This window comes from Chanodichthys erythropterus, chromosome 2 (assembly GCF_024489055.1).
Source record: "Chanodichthys erythropterus isolate Z2021 chromosome 2, ASM2448905v1, whole genome shotgun sequence".
In the NCBI taxonomy this organism is placed as follows: domain Eukaryota; kingdom Metazoa; phylum Chordata; class Actinopteri; order Cypriniformes; family Xenocyprididae; genus Chanodichthys; species Chanodichthys erythropterus.
The window spans coordinates 37336325-37353958 of record NC_090222.1 but is presented as its reverse complement, the minus strand read 5'-3'; the positions used below and the strand labels follow the sequence as shown (position 1 = coordinate 37353958).

The following is a 17634-nucleotide window of genomic DNA, read 5'->3' as shown; positions in this document are numbered from 1 at the left end:
AGCTGAATTTTCAGCATCGTTACTCCAGTCTTCAGTGTCACATGATCCTTCAGAAATCATTCTAATATGCTGATTTGCTGCTCAATAAACATTTATGATTATTTTCAATGTTGAAAACAGTTGTGTACATTTTTTTTCAGGATTCCTTGATGAATAGAAAGTTCAAAAGAACAGCATTTATCTGAAATACAAAGCTTCTGTAGCATTATACACTACCGTTCAAAAGTTTGGGGTCAGTAAGAATTTTTATTTGTATTTTTTTTTAAAGAAATTAAATAAATTAATACTTTTATTCAGCAAGGATGCATTAAATCAATCAAAAGTGGCAGTAAAGACATTTATAATGTTACAAAAGATTAGATTTCAGATAAACACTGTTCTTTTGAACTTTCTATTTATCAAATAATCCTGAAAAAAAAAATATTGTTCACAAATATTTTGTACAATTGTACACATTAAATGTTTCTTGAGCAGCAGATCAGCATATTAGAATGATTTCTGAAGGATCATGTGACACTGAAGACTGGAGTAATGATGCTGAAAATTCAGCTTTGCATCACAGGAATAAATTACTTTGTGAAATATATTTAAATAGTACACAGTTATTTTAAATTGAACATACTGTACTATCTTTAAATGTAATATCAAATAACAAACTGCAGTTAAAATTATAATCAACTATTAATCGCATCTAACATGAAAGTTTGTGTGAGTGTGTATTTATATACAAACTTTTATGTTAGATGCAATTAATCGCGTTTAACTGCACTAATTTTAAATGATGAAGATGCAGTATAGTATTTAAAGCATACTTATCTTTATATGTAATATCAAATAACAAATCAGTTAAAATTATAATCAATTATTAATCGCGATTAATCGCATCTAACATGAACGTTTGTGTGTGTATATGTGTGTGTGCGTGTGTGTATATATATAAATACGTGTGTATTTATATACAAACTTTTATGTTAGATGCAATTAATCGCGTTTAATCGATTTGACAGCACTTATTTTAAATGATGAAGATGCAGTTTAGTACATTTAAAGCATACTTATCTCTAAATGTAATATCAAATAAACTACAGTTAAAATTATAACAAGTACTTTACATGTGCTTTAGTATGTTAGTCAACACATCAAGATGTGTACTTCCTTAAGCATGACAAAAGATCATTTAAAATTATCATTTAAAAGGTTTAATTTGTACTTTTAGTTTGACATTATTACAAAGTACACTACTCATTAAAATGTACTCTCTTTAAGTGACCTTTTATTTAGTTAATATTATCTGCAAGTACAGTTTATAAAAATATACTTTTAAGATTTGAAGTGCACATTCAATACAATTAAGCGCACTTCTTTTTCACAAGGGTTTTGTTCTTATGTGTTTTAGGAGTTCCCGCCCCACCAAACGGCGTCCTGCCCATCCGAGACACTAACAGCTCAGTCCTACTGCAGTGGAAGGAGCCCAAAATAACAGAGGGCATTCTGGGATACTACCTGTACTGCAGTGAGGTTGGAAGTGAACAGTGGAAGACCATCAACAATAAGCCCATCACCCAAACCAGGTCTCTTCTTGTTTTATCTGGTTTAAGAGACTCCCAATATTCGTACTAAAAACTGGTTTTCTTCGTTCAGGTTTATAGTTAATGGCCTGAAGACCAATAAAGAGTATGTATTCCGGGTGAAGTCTGTGGGACTGGCAGGAAACAGCATCTACTCGGACGAGTCTCCTACCATTCAAGTCAAATCAGCGATATGTAAGTCTGACCGGCCTGTGAACCAAACGAGACCATGCAGGACAGCAGCCAGACAGCTTTAAATAGGACGCCGTCTCGTCTAAAGTGCTGCAGGCTGTCTGCTTGAGCCCTAGAAAGCTGTTTATGGTCTCAGTGTGAATTGATAATTGTATGAATGAGCTTCCTGGATGGATAGAGACAGCAAGTGAAGTATTTTGACTTGGGTTAGTGAAGGAGCATCCTAGCAGCCATATAGAAATGTGCAAATAATTCCTTAAAGACTTTAGCAACCTCATATTCATGCCCTAGAAATCACCCACAGCACTCTAAAATTGTCTTTAGGAAATATAAAACTCTGCAGGTTTATACTGTAGTATTCGGCTGTTAGTAAAGTACATATGCCTTTTTAAGCTTCATTATATGGAGAAAAGGTGTCCAGACGTGATGCTCTTGTACCTCACAGTCGTGTCCAAAGACAAGCTTTTTACTCAAGAGATGTAGAAGTAGAGTTATTCTGTGTCTGGCTCAATCCTGACAGTAATAGGCTGTTGTCTGGCGGTTCAGCTTTTCTCTTTGTAATAACGGGTGATTCTGAATGGCCCTCCTGCTCTGATGTGGGTTGAGATGAGGACAGACACATCTAATACCAGAGGCGCCGGAACCACATCTTACTGCTGATCAAACCATGTCTTTTTTAAAATAAATGATCACATTATCCTCACAGAAAACACATCAAGTGCTTTTGTTAATTATTAGGTTGTCCAGAAGTTCCCATCATTCCTTGAAATTGCATTAGAATTAACAGTAATTTAAGATGTTAATTTAATTAAAATGAGAGCGATTGTATATTTCTTTAGTGAAAGCCTGATGTGTTTCAGCCCTCTTGGCAGGCAGCTCTCTTCAGTTTCCTTACATTTTGAATGGAATCAAATGCAAATGGCATAAAATAAACTAGATTTGTATTTCCTGAAGGAAGTTGCCTTGCATGCAAGTCAGCAAAAAAAGTTTTAGGCAAGTTTAGTTTTTTTTAGTCTGTGTTTCTGTGTAAATGAAATGCCGCATTGGAGCCGTTATGCCAAATATGCATAATGTTTCATTGGAGTCTGCATGTATGTTTTGTTGGCCTAATTGCAGTAGTTTAATGCTTAGAAGTTTTAGAAGATTAAAAGGATGTTTTAGGAACATTAACATTGTGTTGTTGCAAAAACACTGTTTGTATTCTTGCATTTATGTGTGAATTTAGAGTTGAATGGCCCTATCACACACCCGACACAATGTGATGCCAGGCACAAAGCAAGTGTTTTTTGCTAGTTTCAGTCCGACGCAGTAATCATGTCCGGCGCTCACGTTGTTTAAATGGCAAATGCACTCACGCCCATCTGTTCGTCCATGGGCGTGCTGGTCTGAAAACGAGGTGTGTTCAGGTGTAATGATGGAGTGTTGCTATTATGAAGCAGCTGAAAATGACTGTACCATTGACCAACAAAAACATGGTCTAAAGTCAATGGCGCAGTATTTGTTTTGTTATTTAAAGAGAGCGTTAGTAATATGCGCCTGTAGGCGGGTGCACAACGCACATACATTCTGCTTGTTACACACACAGGGATGCACACAAACACACGCAGCAGCATACAAACATGCCAAATGTTAAAAATAAAAGGCTTACAATGTAAAGGATTATTATTGTGTACATAAAGATGCCTACATGTCATAATGGATAGTCATTGCATATACAGTGGCATGAAAAAGTATGTGAACCCCTTGCAGAATCTGTGAAAATGAGAATTATTTTAATAAAATAAGAGGGATAGTAAAAAATGCATGTTATTTTTTGTTTAGTACTGTCCTGAGTAAGATATTTTACATAAAAAGATGTTTGCATTTAGTTCACAAGACAAAACAATATCTGAATTTATTAAAATAACCCTATATGTGAAGCATTGATTCTCAATACTGTGTGTGGTTACCTGATGATCCACGACTGTTTTTGTGTTTTGTGATGGTTGTTCATGAGTCTCTTGTTTGTCCTGAGCAGTTAAACTGAGCTCTGTTCTTCAGAAAATCCTCCAGCTCCTGCAGATTCATCAGTTTTCAAGCATTTTTGCATATTTGAACCCTTTCCAGCAGTGACTGTAGGATTTTTGTAGGACAAACATCTTTTATGTAAAATATCTTACTCAGGACAGTACTAAACAAAAATAACATGCATTTTTTTTATTATACCTCTTATTTTATTAAAATAATTCTCATTTTCACAGATTCTGCAAGAGGTTCACATACTTTTTCATGCCACTGTATCAGAATTACCTATTTTCAGTATTACAAATGAAATTGGCTAATTATTTGACCAATCGTGGGAATATACACATGTATTTAAACTGATTCGTCAGGTTGAGGGTGTCTATATTCCACCATGTAAATAGTGAATCTGCCATGGTGTAAGTGCAACTGGCTTTTAAAGGGAATGAGACTCTGATTGGTTTACCGCACGTTACACCCAAAACACACCCATTACTCATTAAGAGACTAGGTATAACCCTTTTGGACCATGTGCCTGGTACACCAACCATTTTTTTCCATAGTTAAACTTGCAAAAGTGGATTCGGACACGCCCTAAGACAACCTGTGCCATGCACTTCAGACCATGTGCTTAGATCGTTAAAGTAGGGCCCAAAGAATTGTAGACATACACTATATTGCCAAAAGTATTGGGACACCCCTCCAAATCATTGAATCATGTTCCAATCACTTCCATGGCCACAGGTGTATAAATCAAGCACTAGGCATGCAGACTGCTTCTACAAACATTTGTGAAAGAACGGGTCGCTCTCAGGAGCTCAGTGAATTCAAGCGTGGTACCGTGATAGGTTGCCACCTGTGCAATAAGTCCATTTGTGAAATTTCCTCACTACTAAATATTCCACAGTAAACTGTTAGTGGTATCATAACAAAGTGGAAGCAATTGGGAACAACAGCAACAATACAGTCATCGTAAAATCACAGAGCGGGGTCAGCACATGCTGAGGACCTCCAAACTTTGTGTGGCCTTCAGATTAGCTCAAGAACAGTGCATAGAGAGCTTCATGGAATGGGTTTCCATGGCCGAGCAGCTGCATCCAAGCCTTACATCACCAAGTGCAATGCAAAGCGTTGGATGCAGTGGTGTAAAGCACGAGCCACTGGACTCTAGAGCAGTGGAGACGTGTTCTTTGGAGTGACCAATCACGCTTCTCTGTCTGGCAATCTGATGGACGAGTCTTGGTTTGGCATTAGCCAGGAGAACAGTACTTACCTGACTGCATTGTGCCAAGTGTAAAGTTTGGTGGAGGGGGATTATGGTGTGGGGTTGTTTTTCAGGGGTTGGGCTTGAACCCTTAGTTCCAGTGAAAGGAACTCTTAATGCTTCATCAAGTCATTTTGGACAATTTCATGCTCCCAACTTTATGGGAACAGTTTTGGGATGACCCCTTCCTGTTCCAACATGACTACGCACCAGTGCACAAAGCAAGGTCCATAAAGACATGGATGAGCGAGTTTGGTGTGGAGAAACTTGACTGGCCTGCACAGAGTCCTGACCTCAACCCGACAGAACACCTTTGGGATGAATTAGAGTGGAGACTGTGAGCCAGGCCTTCTCACCAACATCACTGCCTGACCTCACAAATGTGCTTTTAGAAGAATGGTCAAAAATTACCATAAAACACACTCCTAAACCTTGTGGAAAGCCTTCCCAGAAGAGTTAAAGCTGTTATAGATGCAAAGGGTGGGCCAACTCCATATTAAACCCTACGGATTAAGCATGGGATGTCATTAAAGTTCATGTGCTCGTAAAGGCAGGTGTCCCAAAATATTTTACAATATAGTGTATTTCATCTAATATATTTTAACACAAAAAATTATAACAATGGAACCTAAAATCATTAAATGTATTTCCACATATAACATGCTTGTGCTAAGTGGTCTGATTTACCTTCTATCGGCGACAGAAAATGAATATTATTATGCGTCTAATTTACATAAGTTTTATTATCTCAAAATAAAACTATTAAATTATTTTCATTAAATGAAATGAAGCTGAAATAAAATAAATGATACATTTTTAGATAAAAAAAAATTAAAAGAGAATTAGACTAACTTTTTTAACTAACTGAAATAAGTTTGAAGTTGAAGCACTAAAATTAAAAACTGGAAATAATAACTAAAAATGAACTAAAACAAAAAAAAAAAAATTATAATAATAAATTAAACCTAAATAGTAATATTTAATAAAAATAAACTTTTTTAAATTACTATTTAGGTTTAATTTATTTTTATTTCAGTTATCTTCTGATAATAATTAAGATCAGAAGTAAACTGGAATAAAAAATAAACCTAAATAGTAAAAATAAAATAATAAAAATGACAAAAGCACATAACAAAATGATTAAAAACTAAAATAAAATATAAAAATAAAAGCTAATTTAAAATATTAATAAAAAAACATGATAGTATATAAATCAACTCTGATTTCCATCTTTATGCCTCGCACACTGAAACACATTCATCACAAAACACATTTACTGGAATTTCTGAAAGGACAGTGAGGATGCTTAATTTTTAGTCAGCTGATTCTAGGTCACATTTTTACATGTGAATTTATCAGCGCATTATCAGGCCACTGGGACACACCTCGTGAATCCAGGACATTTGGTCATCCTATTCATTATTTAGGTTTTTCCAGCTGTAAAACACAGAGTGAATCAAATAATCACTTATTTGATTCATTAACAATTAATAACAAACATGATGTGGTTCACTTCAGCAGTAATCCTACACAAAATACAGCTGCAGCTTTGTGACCTCTGACCCTCCCTTTCCACATTACTGCAGATGTTCCATCCTGTCCATCAGCCATCACTGTGCTGCACTGCACCGGAGGAGAGATGGTAATTGGCTGGAGAGCCCCTGCCAATCACGGAGGAGACCCTGTGCGGGGCTATTACCTGGACCAGAGGCAGAAAACCCAGAGCACCTGGCGGGAGGTCAACGACAAGCCCATTGCAGAGAGGCTATACAAGGTAGGGCTGCACAATTATGGCAAAAAATCATAATCATGATTATTTTTGGTCAGTATTGAAATCACTATTATTTTAAAACAATTATTGGTGGGCTTATTTCACGATATGAGTCAAATATCAGTGAAATTTCACAATTATCGATACTTCAGCAAAAACTAATGCTAGGTTAACCAATGTAAGAAAAAGGTCCTCAAAATAATTACATAAGACAAGAAAACTGTGAGCAGTACAATAATTACAAACAAAATGGAGAAATAAATACAATAGAACAAAAATACAAATTAAATTTGTCAGGAAGGTGTACTAATGGTGGTATTCGGATAAATAATAGCCTACAACAAAAAAAAAGTAATAATCAAATATAAATAGTCTTACTGTACACACTAAATCAGTGGTCACCAAACATTTTAAGCCCAAGATCACAGACCTCGAACTTTATGAAAGACAAGATCTACCTCTGAAGAATTGATAGAAAAAGAGCCCAGATTGTATTTAGGATTTTTTCATGGTCAATTCAGATTCGAATTTATTTATTTTTATGAGCAAATTGAGCGATTCCGATACTGGTTGCAGATTTTTTTTTTTTTATAAACAAAAATATTTAGGCATTTCATAGAGGTAAATATTGCATGTTAATCACAATCCAAACAAAAATGCAGCACACGTTGCATGTTGTTTTTGAAACAGTATTTTCAAACAATGCTAACAGGCTGATATCTAGCTAGATAAGCTAGATAGATCAAATATTTTATATTTAGTACAAGTTTTTGAAATATTATAACATTTTCCATGTTTTATAGCGGTTGTACCGAATTACCTGATGTTTCGGGACATGTGAATGAGCAAGAGAAAACATGAATTTTTCAAATAGATTGATTATTTTTCAAATAGTGAAGAGAGTGTTAGTTACTTTGCTTCATGACCATGTGGTCCTTTGCAGGTGTCTGAATGATGTCACATCCTGTCACATGATTTTGACTGCATGACTTGATCCAAAATTATCCTTTTATATTGGTTACTCCGAATGACATCAATGAAATAAATTTTTCCGGACATTCTTTCTCATAACAAAGCAACAACTTCTACACATAATTGTAATACCATTTTGCACTATGTTGATATATGGTGTTATAAAATTATTCCAGAATAAAAAATATATACATTTATTACATTATAAGATATTTTAATCACAAATAACATGGCTGTATTGGCCTTTGGACGGTTAAACCGAATGACCTTTTGATACTTCAAAATCTTTAAAATACCTTTATATGTAGCAAAAAATAATTAAAACCTGAATTAGATTTGAATTAGATTTAATTTCAAGATTTAAAGGAAAAACAGAACGGTCTGACTTTATCTTTGTGAAATTATATGCTCCATACAAAACAATTCATGAAACAAAAACTGCAGACAGGCTGAATGAGACGCAGATTCACTCTCTGACAGCAGGTGGCGCTTATGGAAGAGCAGCGATACAGCGTTTTCTTGGTTACCACTGTAAACAAAGCAGCACTGTGCTTATAAACTTATTTCTACTTTATTTGGAGGTAAGAGGAAAATAAAATGCCAATGCCATCAAAACTTTTCTGAAGATAGTAAGTTCCCTTCAGAGTTCTTATAACCCCTCACCCCCAGTTCAATATTTATATTTTCTTCCTATATTTATGCCTGCCTCTTCAGTGTCTTGTTAACGGCCGTTTACAGACTCAGACATGATGTGGGCTGTTTACCTTTATCACTGTCCCAGTAGCTTCCGAAAATAACATAAAAATAGATACAACAATTCAGTACAAAGACTGGAAAAATGTAATGTCTTTTTGTACTCATGTTTCTGTTATTTTCGAGAGCTACTGGGACAGTGATAAAGATCTACCAGTCGCGATCGACAGGTTGGCGACCACTGCATTAAATATAGATTAATCTTTATTAAAGCTACTTGAGTTATTCAGTCAAGATCAGTTTGTGATTTTCCTTTGTCACTTGTTGTTTGATTATCAATAATGACAGACTAGAGCAGGTTTATTAGGCTACCGTCACTTTAAGAGCTGCACGGATCCAATATCCTGTTACACACGAGTTTTCTTACTCTCCAAAATACTCTCCAAAAAGACACTTTGATATTTTTGTGTCTATGCATTCAGTTCCAACTTGGAGCGCGCGCACAGAAAGCCACCTGGGTAACAGGGTCTCCTTTACGGCTAAATGTGCTTTTAATAACATTGTTTAATATCAAACACGTCCCGCAGTTTAGCAAAAGTAGACTGCATTTTACAACACTCACTTTTTCAGCTGATTTGGATGTTAAAGCTGCAGCGATTTCTGAGAAACTCTGTTGAAAGTGGATCGGCCCGAGCACCAAAACACACTTGTAGCCAATCAGGAGTAAGGGGCATGTCCACTCATTAGGGGGGAGGTGCCTTTGTTGCATGAATTTGTGGGCGGAGCTATCAAGATGGGTTAGGAGCGTGTTTGTTTTAGTGATTTCAAATATCAACAGCGTTTTTTTTTTCAGAAATTGCTTACTGCACCTTTAAGTTTGGGCTTTTAGGGAGGAAGGAAATTGCAGTGCTGTGAAGGAAGGGAAAGTGTATGGACAGTATGCGGCAGTGGCACAGTAACCATTTTACCTTGATTATCTTGTTTTCATTATCGTTAGAAGCCAAAATCAAAATCAAAAATCAATTACGATTAATCGCACAGCCCTAATGCAAGGTGAACTGAGCTGAGAATGTCAGTGTAAACAACACAACATAAAGTTTAATTCACTGATGCATTTACTTACATGCTGCTGCAGTGACTAATAATGAGATGTGCTTAAATGAGTCATAAATAATGTTTATTACTGCTCAAAGTTTCATTACAGTCATATCAGGCACATCTGTCTTTGTCTAACTTGATTCTCTTACTTTAAATGTGTCACCGAGCAACCATGGTGTCCATGGAGACTTAATTAAAACTTAAAGCTCTGTTTACTTTTGATTGTTTTCACTGTTTAATTAGACGGTGCTCTAGTGTGAACATCACATTATTGTGGTTTGATGAAAAAATGTTTCCCAATCGATTGTTAGAACAAGTGATGTTTAATTTGTGGAGTAGATAGACAGAGGCTACGGCCTTTAGTTTTTAAAGCAGTTCTCGTCATTAGTTGCTGCAGATGCATGTAAACAAACCCACCATTTAATTACTAAACAGTTACTCTATGTTATGTCGTTTATGCTGACATTCTGAGTTAATTATTGGTTTTAAGTATAATAATGAACAAAACTATCCACAAATACAGTGCAAATTGGTGTTCCCATCTTTGACAACATGTTCTTTTACATGAACTATTATCTAACTGACTTAGCATGAATACTAGTTAGTTTTAAATGAATAAAATGCCTTAAAATAAAGTGATTTTGGTCCGTCCCACATCAGAGGTCTTGACCTTCTTGACTGCATCCAACAAATAATATCAAACAACAATAAATATACATCATCTGTTCAGTTGATATTCAGTAAATTATTTAATTCATTTGATTGGCAAAAAAAAGTAATATCTAGTCAAAAACTCACACATGATTTAGTGATTTTTATATACTATTTATTATGTATATAGTATTTATTAATATTTTGATTTAGTTTTTATTTTGATATTTGGGTCATTGAAGAATAAGTTTTTTAAAAGTGTAAAAAAACATAAGCGATAGAGATATAATTAATTTTGAAGTTTTATTAAGTGTTAACAATGAGATTGTGGTTTTTAAAAACAATTAACGCTGTTTTTGTCATTTTGGTTATACCGAATGACAATATTTTCAAACAATGCTAACAGGCTGATATCTAGCTAGATAGCTAGATAGATCAAATATTTTTATATTTAGTACAAGTTTTTGAAATATTACATAATTTTCCATGTTTTATAGCGGTTGTACCGAATGACCTGATGTTTCGGGACATGCATACCAGCAAGTGAAAACATGAATTTTTCAAATAGTTAAGAGAGAGTTAGTTACTTTGCTTCATGACCATGTGGTCCTTTGCAGGTGTCTGAATGATGTTACATCCTATCACATGATTTTGACTGCATTACTTGATCCAAAATGATCCCTTTATATTGGTTACTCCAAATGACATCAATTAAATTATTTTTTCCGGACATTGTTTCTCATAACAAAGCAACAACTTCTACACATAATTTAAAATAATTTTGCACTATGTTGATATATGATGATATAAAATCATTCCAGAATAAAAAAATATATACATTTATTACATAATAAGATATTTTAATCACAAATGAAATGGCTGTATTGGCTTTTGGACGGTTAAACCGAATGACCTTTTGACACTTCATAATCTTTAAAATACCTTTATATGTAGCAAAATATAATTAAAACATTTTGTATTCAATAAAAGAGATCTAGTTGTACTACTTTGGATGACATACAGTGGTGTGAAAAAGTGTTTGCCCCCTTCCTGATTTTTCATTATTTGCATGTTTGTCACACTTTAATGTTTCAGATCATCAAACAAATTTAAACATGAATCAAAGATAACATAAGTAAACACAACATGCAGTTTTTAAATGAAGGTTTTTATTATGAAGGGAAAACAAAATCCAAACCCTCATGGCCCTGTGTGAAAAAGTGCTTGCCCCCTAAACCTAATAAATGGTTGGTCTTAGCAGCAACAACTGCAATCAAGCATTTGCGATAACTTGCAATGAGTCTGTTACAGCGCTGTGGAGGAACTTTGGCCACTCGTCTTTGCAGAATTGTTGTAATTCAGCCACATTGGAGGGTTTTCGAGCATGAACCACATTTTTAAGATCATGCCACAGCATCTCAATAGGATTGAGGTCAGGGCTTTGACTAGGCCACTCCAAAGTCTTCATTTTGTTTTTCTTCAGCCATTCAGAGGTGGACTTGCTGGTGTGTTTTGGATCATTGTCCTTCTGCAGAACCCAAGTTCACTTCAGCTTGAGGTCACGAACAGATGGCCGGACATTGTCCTTCAGGTTTTTTTGGTAGACAGCAGAATTCATGGTTCCATTTATCACAGCGCGTCTTCCAGGTCCTGAAGCAGCAAAACAGCCCCAGACCATCACACTACCACCACCATATTTTACTGTTGGTATGATGTTTTTGTTTTTTTTTAAATGCAGTTTTACTTTTACGCCAGACGTAATGGGACTTCCAAAAAGTTCAACTTTTGTCTCATCAGTCCAGAGAGTATCTTCACAAAAGTCTTGGGGATCATCAAGATGTTTTCTGGCAAAACTGAGACGAGCCTTTATGTTCTTTTTGCTCAGCAGTGGCTTTCATCTTGGAACTCTGCCATGCAGGCCATTTTTGCCCAGCCTCTTTCTTATGGTGGAGTCATGAACACTGACCTTAACTGAGGCAAATGAGGCCTGCAGTTCTTTGGATGTTTTTTGTGGGGTCTTTTGTGACCTCTTGGATGAGTCGTCGCTGTGCTTTTGGGGTAATTTTGGTCGGCCGGATACTCCTGGGAAGGTTCACCACTGTTCTATGTTTTCGCCATTTGTGGGTAATGGCTCTCATTGTGGTTCTCTGGAGTCCCAAAGCTTTAGAAATTGCTTTATAACCTTTTCATCTCAATTACTTTCTTTCTCATTTGTTCCTGAATTTCTTTGGATCTCAACATGCGTAGCTTTTGTTGATCTTTTGTTCTACTTCACTTTTGTCAGGCAGGTCCTATTTAAGTGATTTCTTGATTGTGAACAGGTGTGGCAGTAATCAGGCCTGGGTGTGGCCAGAGAAACTGAACTCAGGTGTGATAAACCACAGTTAAGTTATGTTTTAACAATGGGGGGCAAGCACTTTTTCACACAGGGCCATGTGGGTTTGGATTTTGTTTATCTCTTCATAATAAAAACCAAAATTGCATTTTGTGTTTTCTTGTGTTACCTTTGATTCATATTTAAATTTGTTTGATGATCTGAAATATTAAAGTGTGACAAACATGCAAAAAAAATAAAAAATCAGGAAGGGGGCAAGCACTTCAGATTTTTGATTTAATTTTGGTTTGTTTCAGTAATTTTCTTAGTTTTCATGATTTTAATATTTCTATTTAGCTTTAATTTATTCTTATTTCAGTTTTAGCTTTATTAATTTTAGTACTTCAACTACACTTAGTTATCGTGGCAATATTTTTAAGGTTAACATCTAATATTTATATTTAATTTAATTTCAGCTTTTTTTCAGTTAACAAAACCATTTTAATAGTTATAATTTTTACATTGTATTTTGCCTGTTTTATGCACTAAAATGTCTGATCACTTAGTAAAGTAACGGCACACTTCACTTCAAAAGGATGCATGATTTGAGAAATCATTCATATCTGAATCACAAACTAAATGTCAAAGTTTATGCCTGTAGTTCAATCACATCATTAAACCTCTTGGTAAACAAACAGCATTTTCTGAAGGTTTAGTACCTTTTTGGACAAAACTGAACATGTTTTAAGAGTTTCAAGCACTTTTTCTACTTGTGGAAAGTGTCATGAGTGCACATCGCCCTCTGATGGACTGAAATGGCTACAACAACAGCCTCATGTCTGCTTCTATTAACATGTCCCCTGAAAAATAGTTTTTTTTTGGTGGGAAGGAGGGGGTTGTTTTGCACAATTTGCTCACATGAAAGACTCAAAGTACATGATGTCAATTAGAAACACTGATCTTTGAAGGCACTTTGTGATCTTAGCATGTGAATCCCATGTTAATGATTTCCGCCTCTCATTGAGCAGTCAGGAAGACACACCACCTGCCCAGCCTCATTAGACACCATCAGAATCCTACGCTGAAATCCCTTCACCATTCCTGACGCCTGCCATCTAGTGGCCTTTCTCTGTCCCAGCAGGCAGCGGGTGGCCTGGTCTTGACGCTCAAGAGATTTGAGCTCCCAGATAAGCCTCTGATTTGATAAGAGGATTCAGGCAACAGTTAATCACGAGTCTAAAAGGCTCTAGAAGGCCTGTGTTCCTAAATCCAATCCCAATTATGTGTGGCTAGGTGGACACTCATGGTGATCTTTGCTTCTCATCACAGAAAGCAATGTTTATCGGTACAAGTACCTCTCTGGCCTAATGGTCCTCCATATAGACGTCAACCGGTGGATCAATGCACTGAAGATAAAGGCTTTTCTGGGCAGGGGTGTTATTGTTAACAGAAACTTAAACTAAAAACAATAAAGAAACATTTTCATTACTTTAAATAATATCAAAAGGAAATGTTTAATCTTTTTTTTTTTTTTTTTTAGCTTGTTGCCAACAATGCCAAGACGTCATTTTTCATTTTCTTTTAGTTTCACTTGAAGTACTAAAAAAAGTCAGATTGAAACAAGGAACTAGGAACAAGGAAGTGACATATTTTTAAAAAACTAAACATGCCAAGAACACACAACAAAATTACTAACCCTTTAACTAAAATTATCATGTTTCATATGAAAAAATGAAATTATGAATATGAAAACTGAAAATATACAAATAAAAACTCATTTAAAATATTAAACAAAACTGGAAAGTAGCCTATAGTTTGTCGGGACAAACTTTCATTATGGCCTGAAGCCTTGTCTGAAATTATAAAAGTTTTACAATCTTCCAGGCATGTTTTATCATGTTGTTCTTATCATGTGTCTAGCATTATTTTGCATTTTGCTTACATGTTTTAATACATTGCTAACATGAATTATCATGTTGTAAGCATTTTTAGCATGTTGCTAGCATGAATTGGCATGTTACTAACATACCTTACAATAGAGGGTATGCACTTGACGTCACTGTCGACCATTATGACTGCAGTTACGCCCACTGAGTGGCAAAAGACTGAGTGGCAGCATTGGTTTTCAGCATGAATGCCGCACAAAACACATCTAAAATGGGAAAAAGCTTTGCAGCTGACTGTACAAATAGCTTTGACACAAAATCTGAGGTATATTTTTACGAACTGCTGAAAGCTACAGAAAAAAAGAAGCAAATAAGTCACTGCATTTCACAGAACAGCTGGACATGTTTTTCAGTTATCATTTTGTGTCAAAATGTTGGAATTTGGTGTAAAATCATACCGAATATATTGTAGGGTACGACGCCTTTGATTTAATTTTCCTCTAAACAACTAGATGGCACAAAAATTTGCCACAGCACTTTCCTAAACATCAATTTTTCAAAATGTACGATCGCGGGAAGTTGATTCTGAGGTAAGTTGATCTAATATTTGATGTTGTTAAAAATGTTGTTGATTAATGTAGCAAATAAGAATCCATTAAATTAATGTTTGTATTTTCAGACAAAGGTTTTCTTAATGATTTTTGAAGGTAATTCAAGCAACAGTTTATCAATAACGGAAGAATATGTATGGTGTTTGGGGTAAAAAGCGCCCCTGCTGTTGGGGCAAAATTCACAATAATTAACATGATAATGAATAGCTGGATGACTTTTCCATTTCTTGACATGACACGGTTAGATTCACATAGCAAATATCATATATCAAATTGGGTATCCATCTTAGAGATAATACCCATATTTATAATGAAACAATCATAAAATTTAAAATATATTAATCATATCATAATAAAATATAATTTATTGTTACTACTGTCTCTCCTTCAATGCTTTCAGAATCTTTACTTTTTAAAATAATTTTGTTTCTGTATTTCTGTATTTTTAAAATCTATTTTTATATTTTATATATAAAAATATATATTACATAGGCCTATTTTAATGACAGTATATTAACTGAACAAAAATGAATTTTTATTTATCAAAATAAACAGAAAATAGTACAAACTTTGCTAAAGTTGTTCTTTTGAACAAGTATTAACCTAGTCATTATTAAAAACATATTATTTTAGCTAAAGTATTTGTATCAACACCATGTGCCTTTTACCCCATGTGTGCCCCCCTCACCACCTCATACATTTATAAGATTTATAAACAAAATTAACCACTTTATTATTTATTTCTCTTTTTTTTTCACGCAAAATATGTTGCTCCATCAATGTACAATACAAATATATATATATATATATTTTTTTTTTTTCCTGCAATCATACACTTTTAGAGTAGTGAAAAGCACAATTTTTCTTAAGGTGTGCCTTTAGACCCGTTGTACCCTATTGTTGTATATTGTGTTGACAGCACATCAATTAAATATTTACCATCTCATATTCTGCATAATTGGGTGTTTTTAGATAAACTGACAAAAACTATACAAGTTTTAGGACTGGACGATATGACAAAATTCCTGGCTGCATGTCAATATCCATGGATTAGGTTTCTTTGACATGATATAATGAACACTTTCAAGCCCAACCTTTAGAATAATCGTTTGTTTTACTCGCGTTTTCGCAGTTTCCTCTATTAAATCCAGTCATTTAGCAGGTTCTTTTACCACTCAGTCCAGCTTAGGGAGTGCATTCTGGCGGGAAAGTGATGTCTATGCATACCCTCTATTGCTAACATGTTGCTAGCATGTTTCAGCATTTTGTTAGCATGTCGCTAGCATGTTTTAGCACATTTTTAGCATGATTTAACATGTTGCTAGCATGTTTCACCACATTGCCAACATAAATTAACTTTGCTAACATGATTTAGCATTTTGCTAGCATGCTTTAACATTGTTAGCCTGTTTTAGCACATTGTTACCATGAATTAGCATGTTGCTAGCATGAAATAACACATTGTTAGCATGATTTAGTACGTTGTTAGCATGAATTAGCATGTTTTAACACATTGCTATCATGAATTAGTTACATTTTGCATTTAAATAAACACTAAAAATCGGAAACAGAGTCTGCTTATATATTATTAACACTACACTGTCTCTTTTTGTAGATGTTTTATATTCTCTTTTATTCTCTTTCTTGTCCTTTCAGCCATTTTTTTCCCATTATCTGTCTGTTTTGTTTTAGGTGACAGGCCTTCAGGAAGGGAGTTTTTATCAGTTCCGTGTCTTCGCGGCCAACATCATTGGGCTGGGCAACCCTTCTGAACCCAGTGAACTGCTTTTATGTGAGCGCTGGACGATGCCTGAGCCTGGTAAGATCATGCACAGTTAGGGAATAATGGGAATTTTACATGTTTTTGCATTCATTAACAGTTCTTGTAGCGTTTCCGAATTTCTTGTCCTGAATAATCTCTTTTGAACAAAATATATTTTACTCATTAAACATGCTCGAAAACTCATGAAACTTTGCAGACACGTCAGAAGTGGTGAAAATTTACGTCTGATATGGGTTTCAGAATTAGATGTGGCAAAATGGCTCAATAGCGCCACCTACAAAATTTCAATTAAGCGCCTTTTGTGCTATGTTTCACGTACAGGTATGAAATTTGGTAGACAGATGTAACAGTCCAATACCTACAAAAAAGTTCAGGTGCAAAATCTGAAAACCCAACAGGAAGTGAGAGATTTTGAATTTTCTCTGCAAAATTTTTGCAGTTTTTGCCATTTCCAGATGTACTTTAACGAACTCCTCCTAGAGCTTTAATCAGATCAACATCATCTTTGGTCAGTCTAATCTAAAGGCCTGAGCGATGTTAAATTGCAAAGATCTAGAGTTTTCGCTGAAGGGCGTGTCCGTGGCGTCCTGACAAATTTCAATGTTTTGCCATGAAACAGGAGGTTGTTGTAACTCGGGTATACAATGTCAGATCTGCTCCAAACTTCACATGTTTTGTGAATATTAGCATAAATGCCAATATTCAGTTACAGTCATAGCACCACCTGCTGGCAACAGGAAATGGCATGCTTTGAACTGTAATTCACTCCCAGAAACACATTTAAATTTGCCACGAAGTACCAAACATGCTAAAAACACGTTAAATCATGC

At 35.0% G+C, this 17634-nt stretch overlaps 1 protein-coding gene across 3 annotated transcripts in view; it reads left to right on the top strand.

Annotated features, from left to right (window-relative positions):
* myom3 (myomesin 3) overlaps positions 1–17634 on the top strand; it is a 75442-nt gene that overhangs the window by 41323 nt on the left and 16485 nt on the right. For all 3 annotated transcript variants that reach the window (XM_067411587.1, XM_067411596.1, XM_067411580.1), the window contains exons 16-19: positions 1397–1571; positions 1642–1763; positions 6612–6799; positions 16714–16840. In XM_067411587.1, the coding sequence (XP_067267688.1) occupies positions 1397–1571; positions 1642–1763; positions 6612–6799; positions 16714–16840 (612 nt within the window). The remainder of the gene's footprint in view (positions 1–1396; positions 1572–1641; positions 1764–6611; positions 6800–16713; positions 16841–17634) is intronic.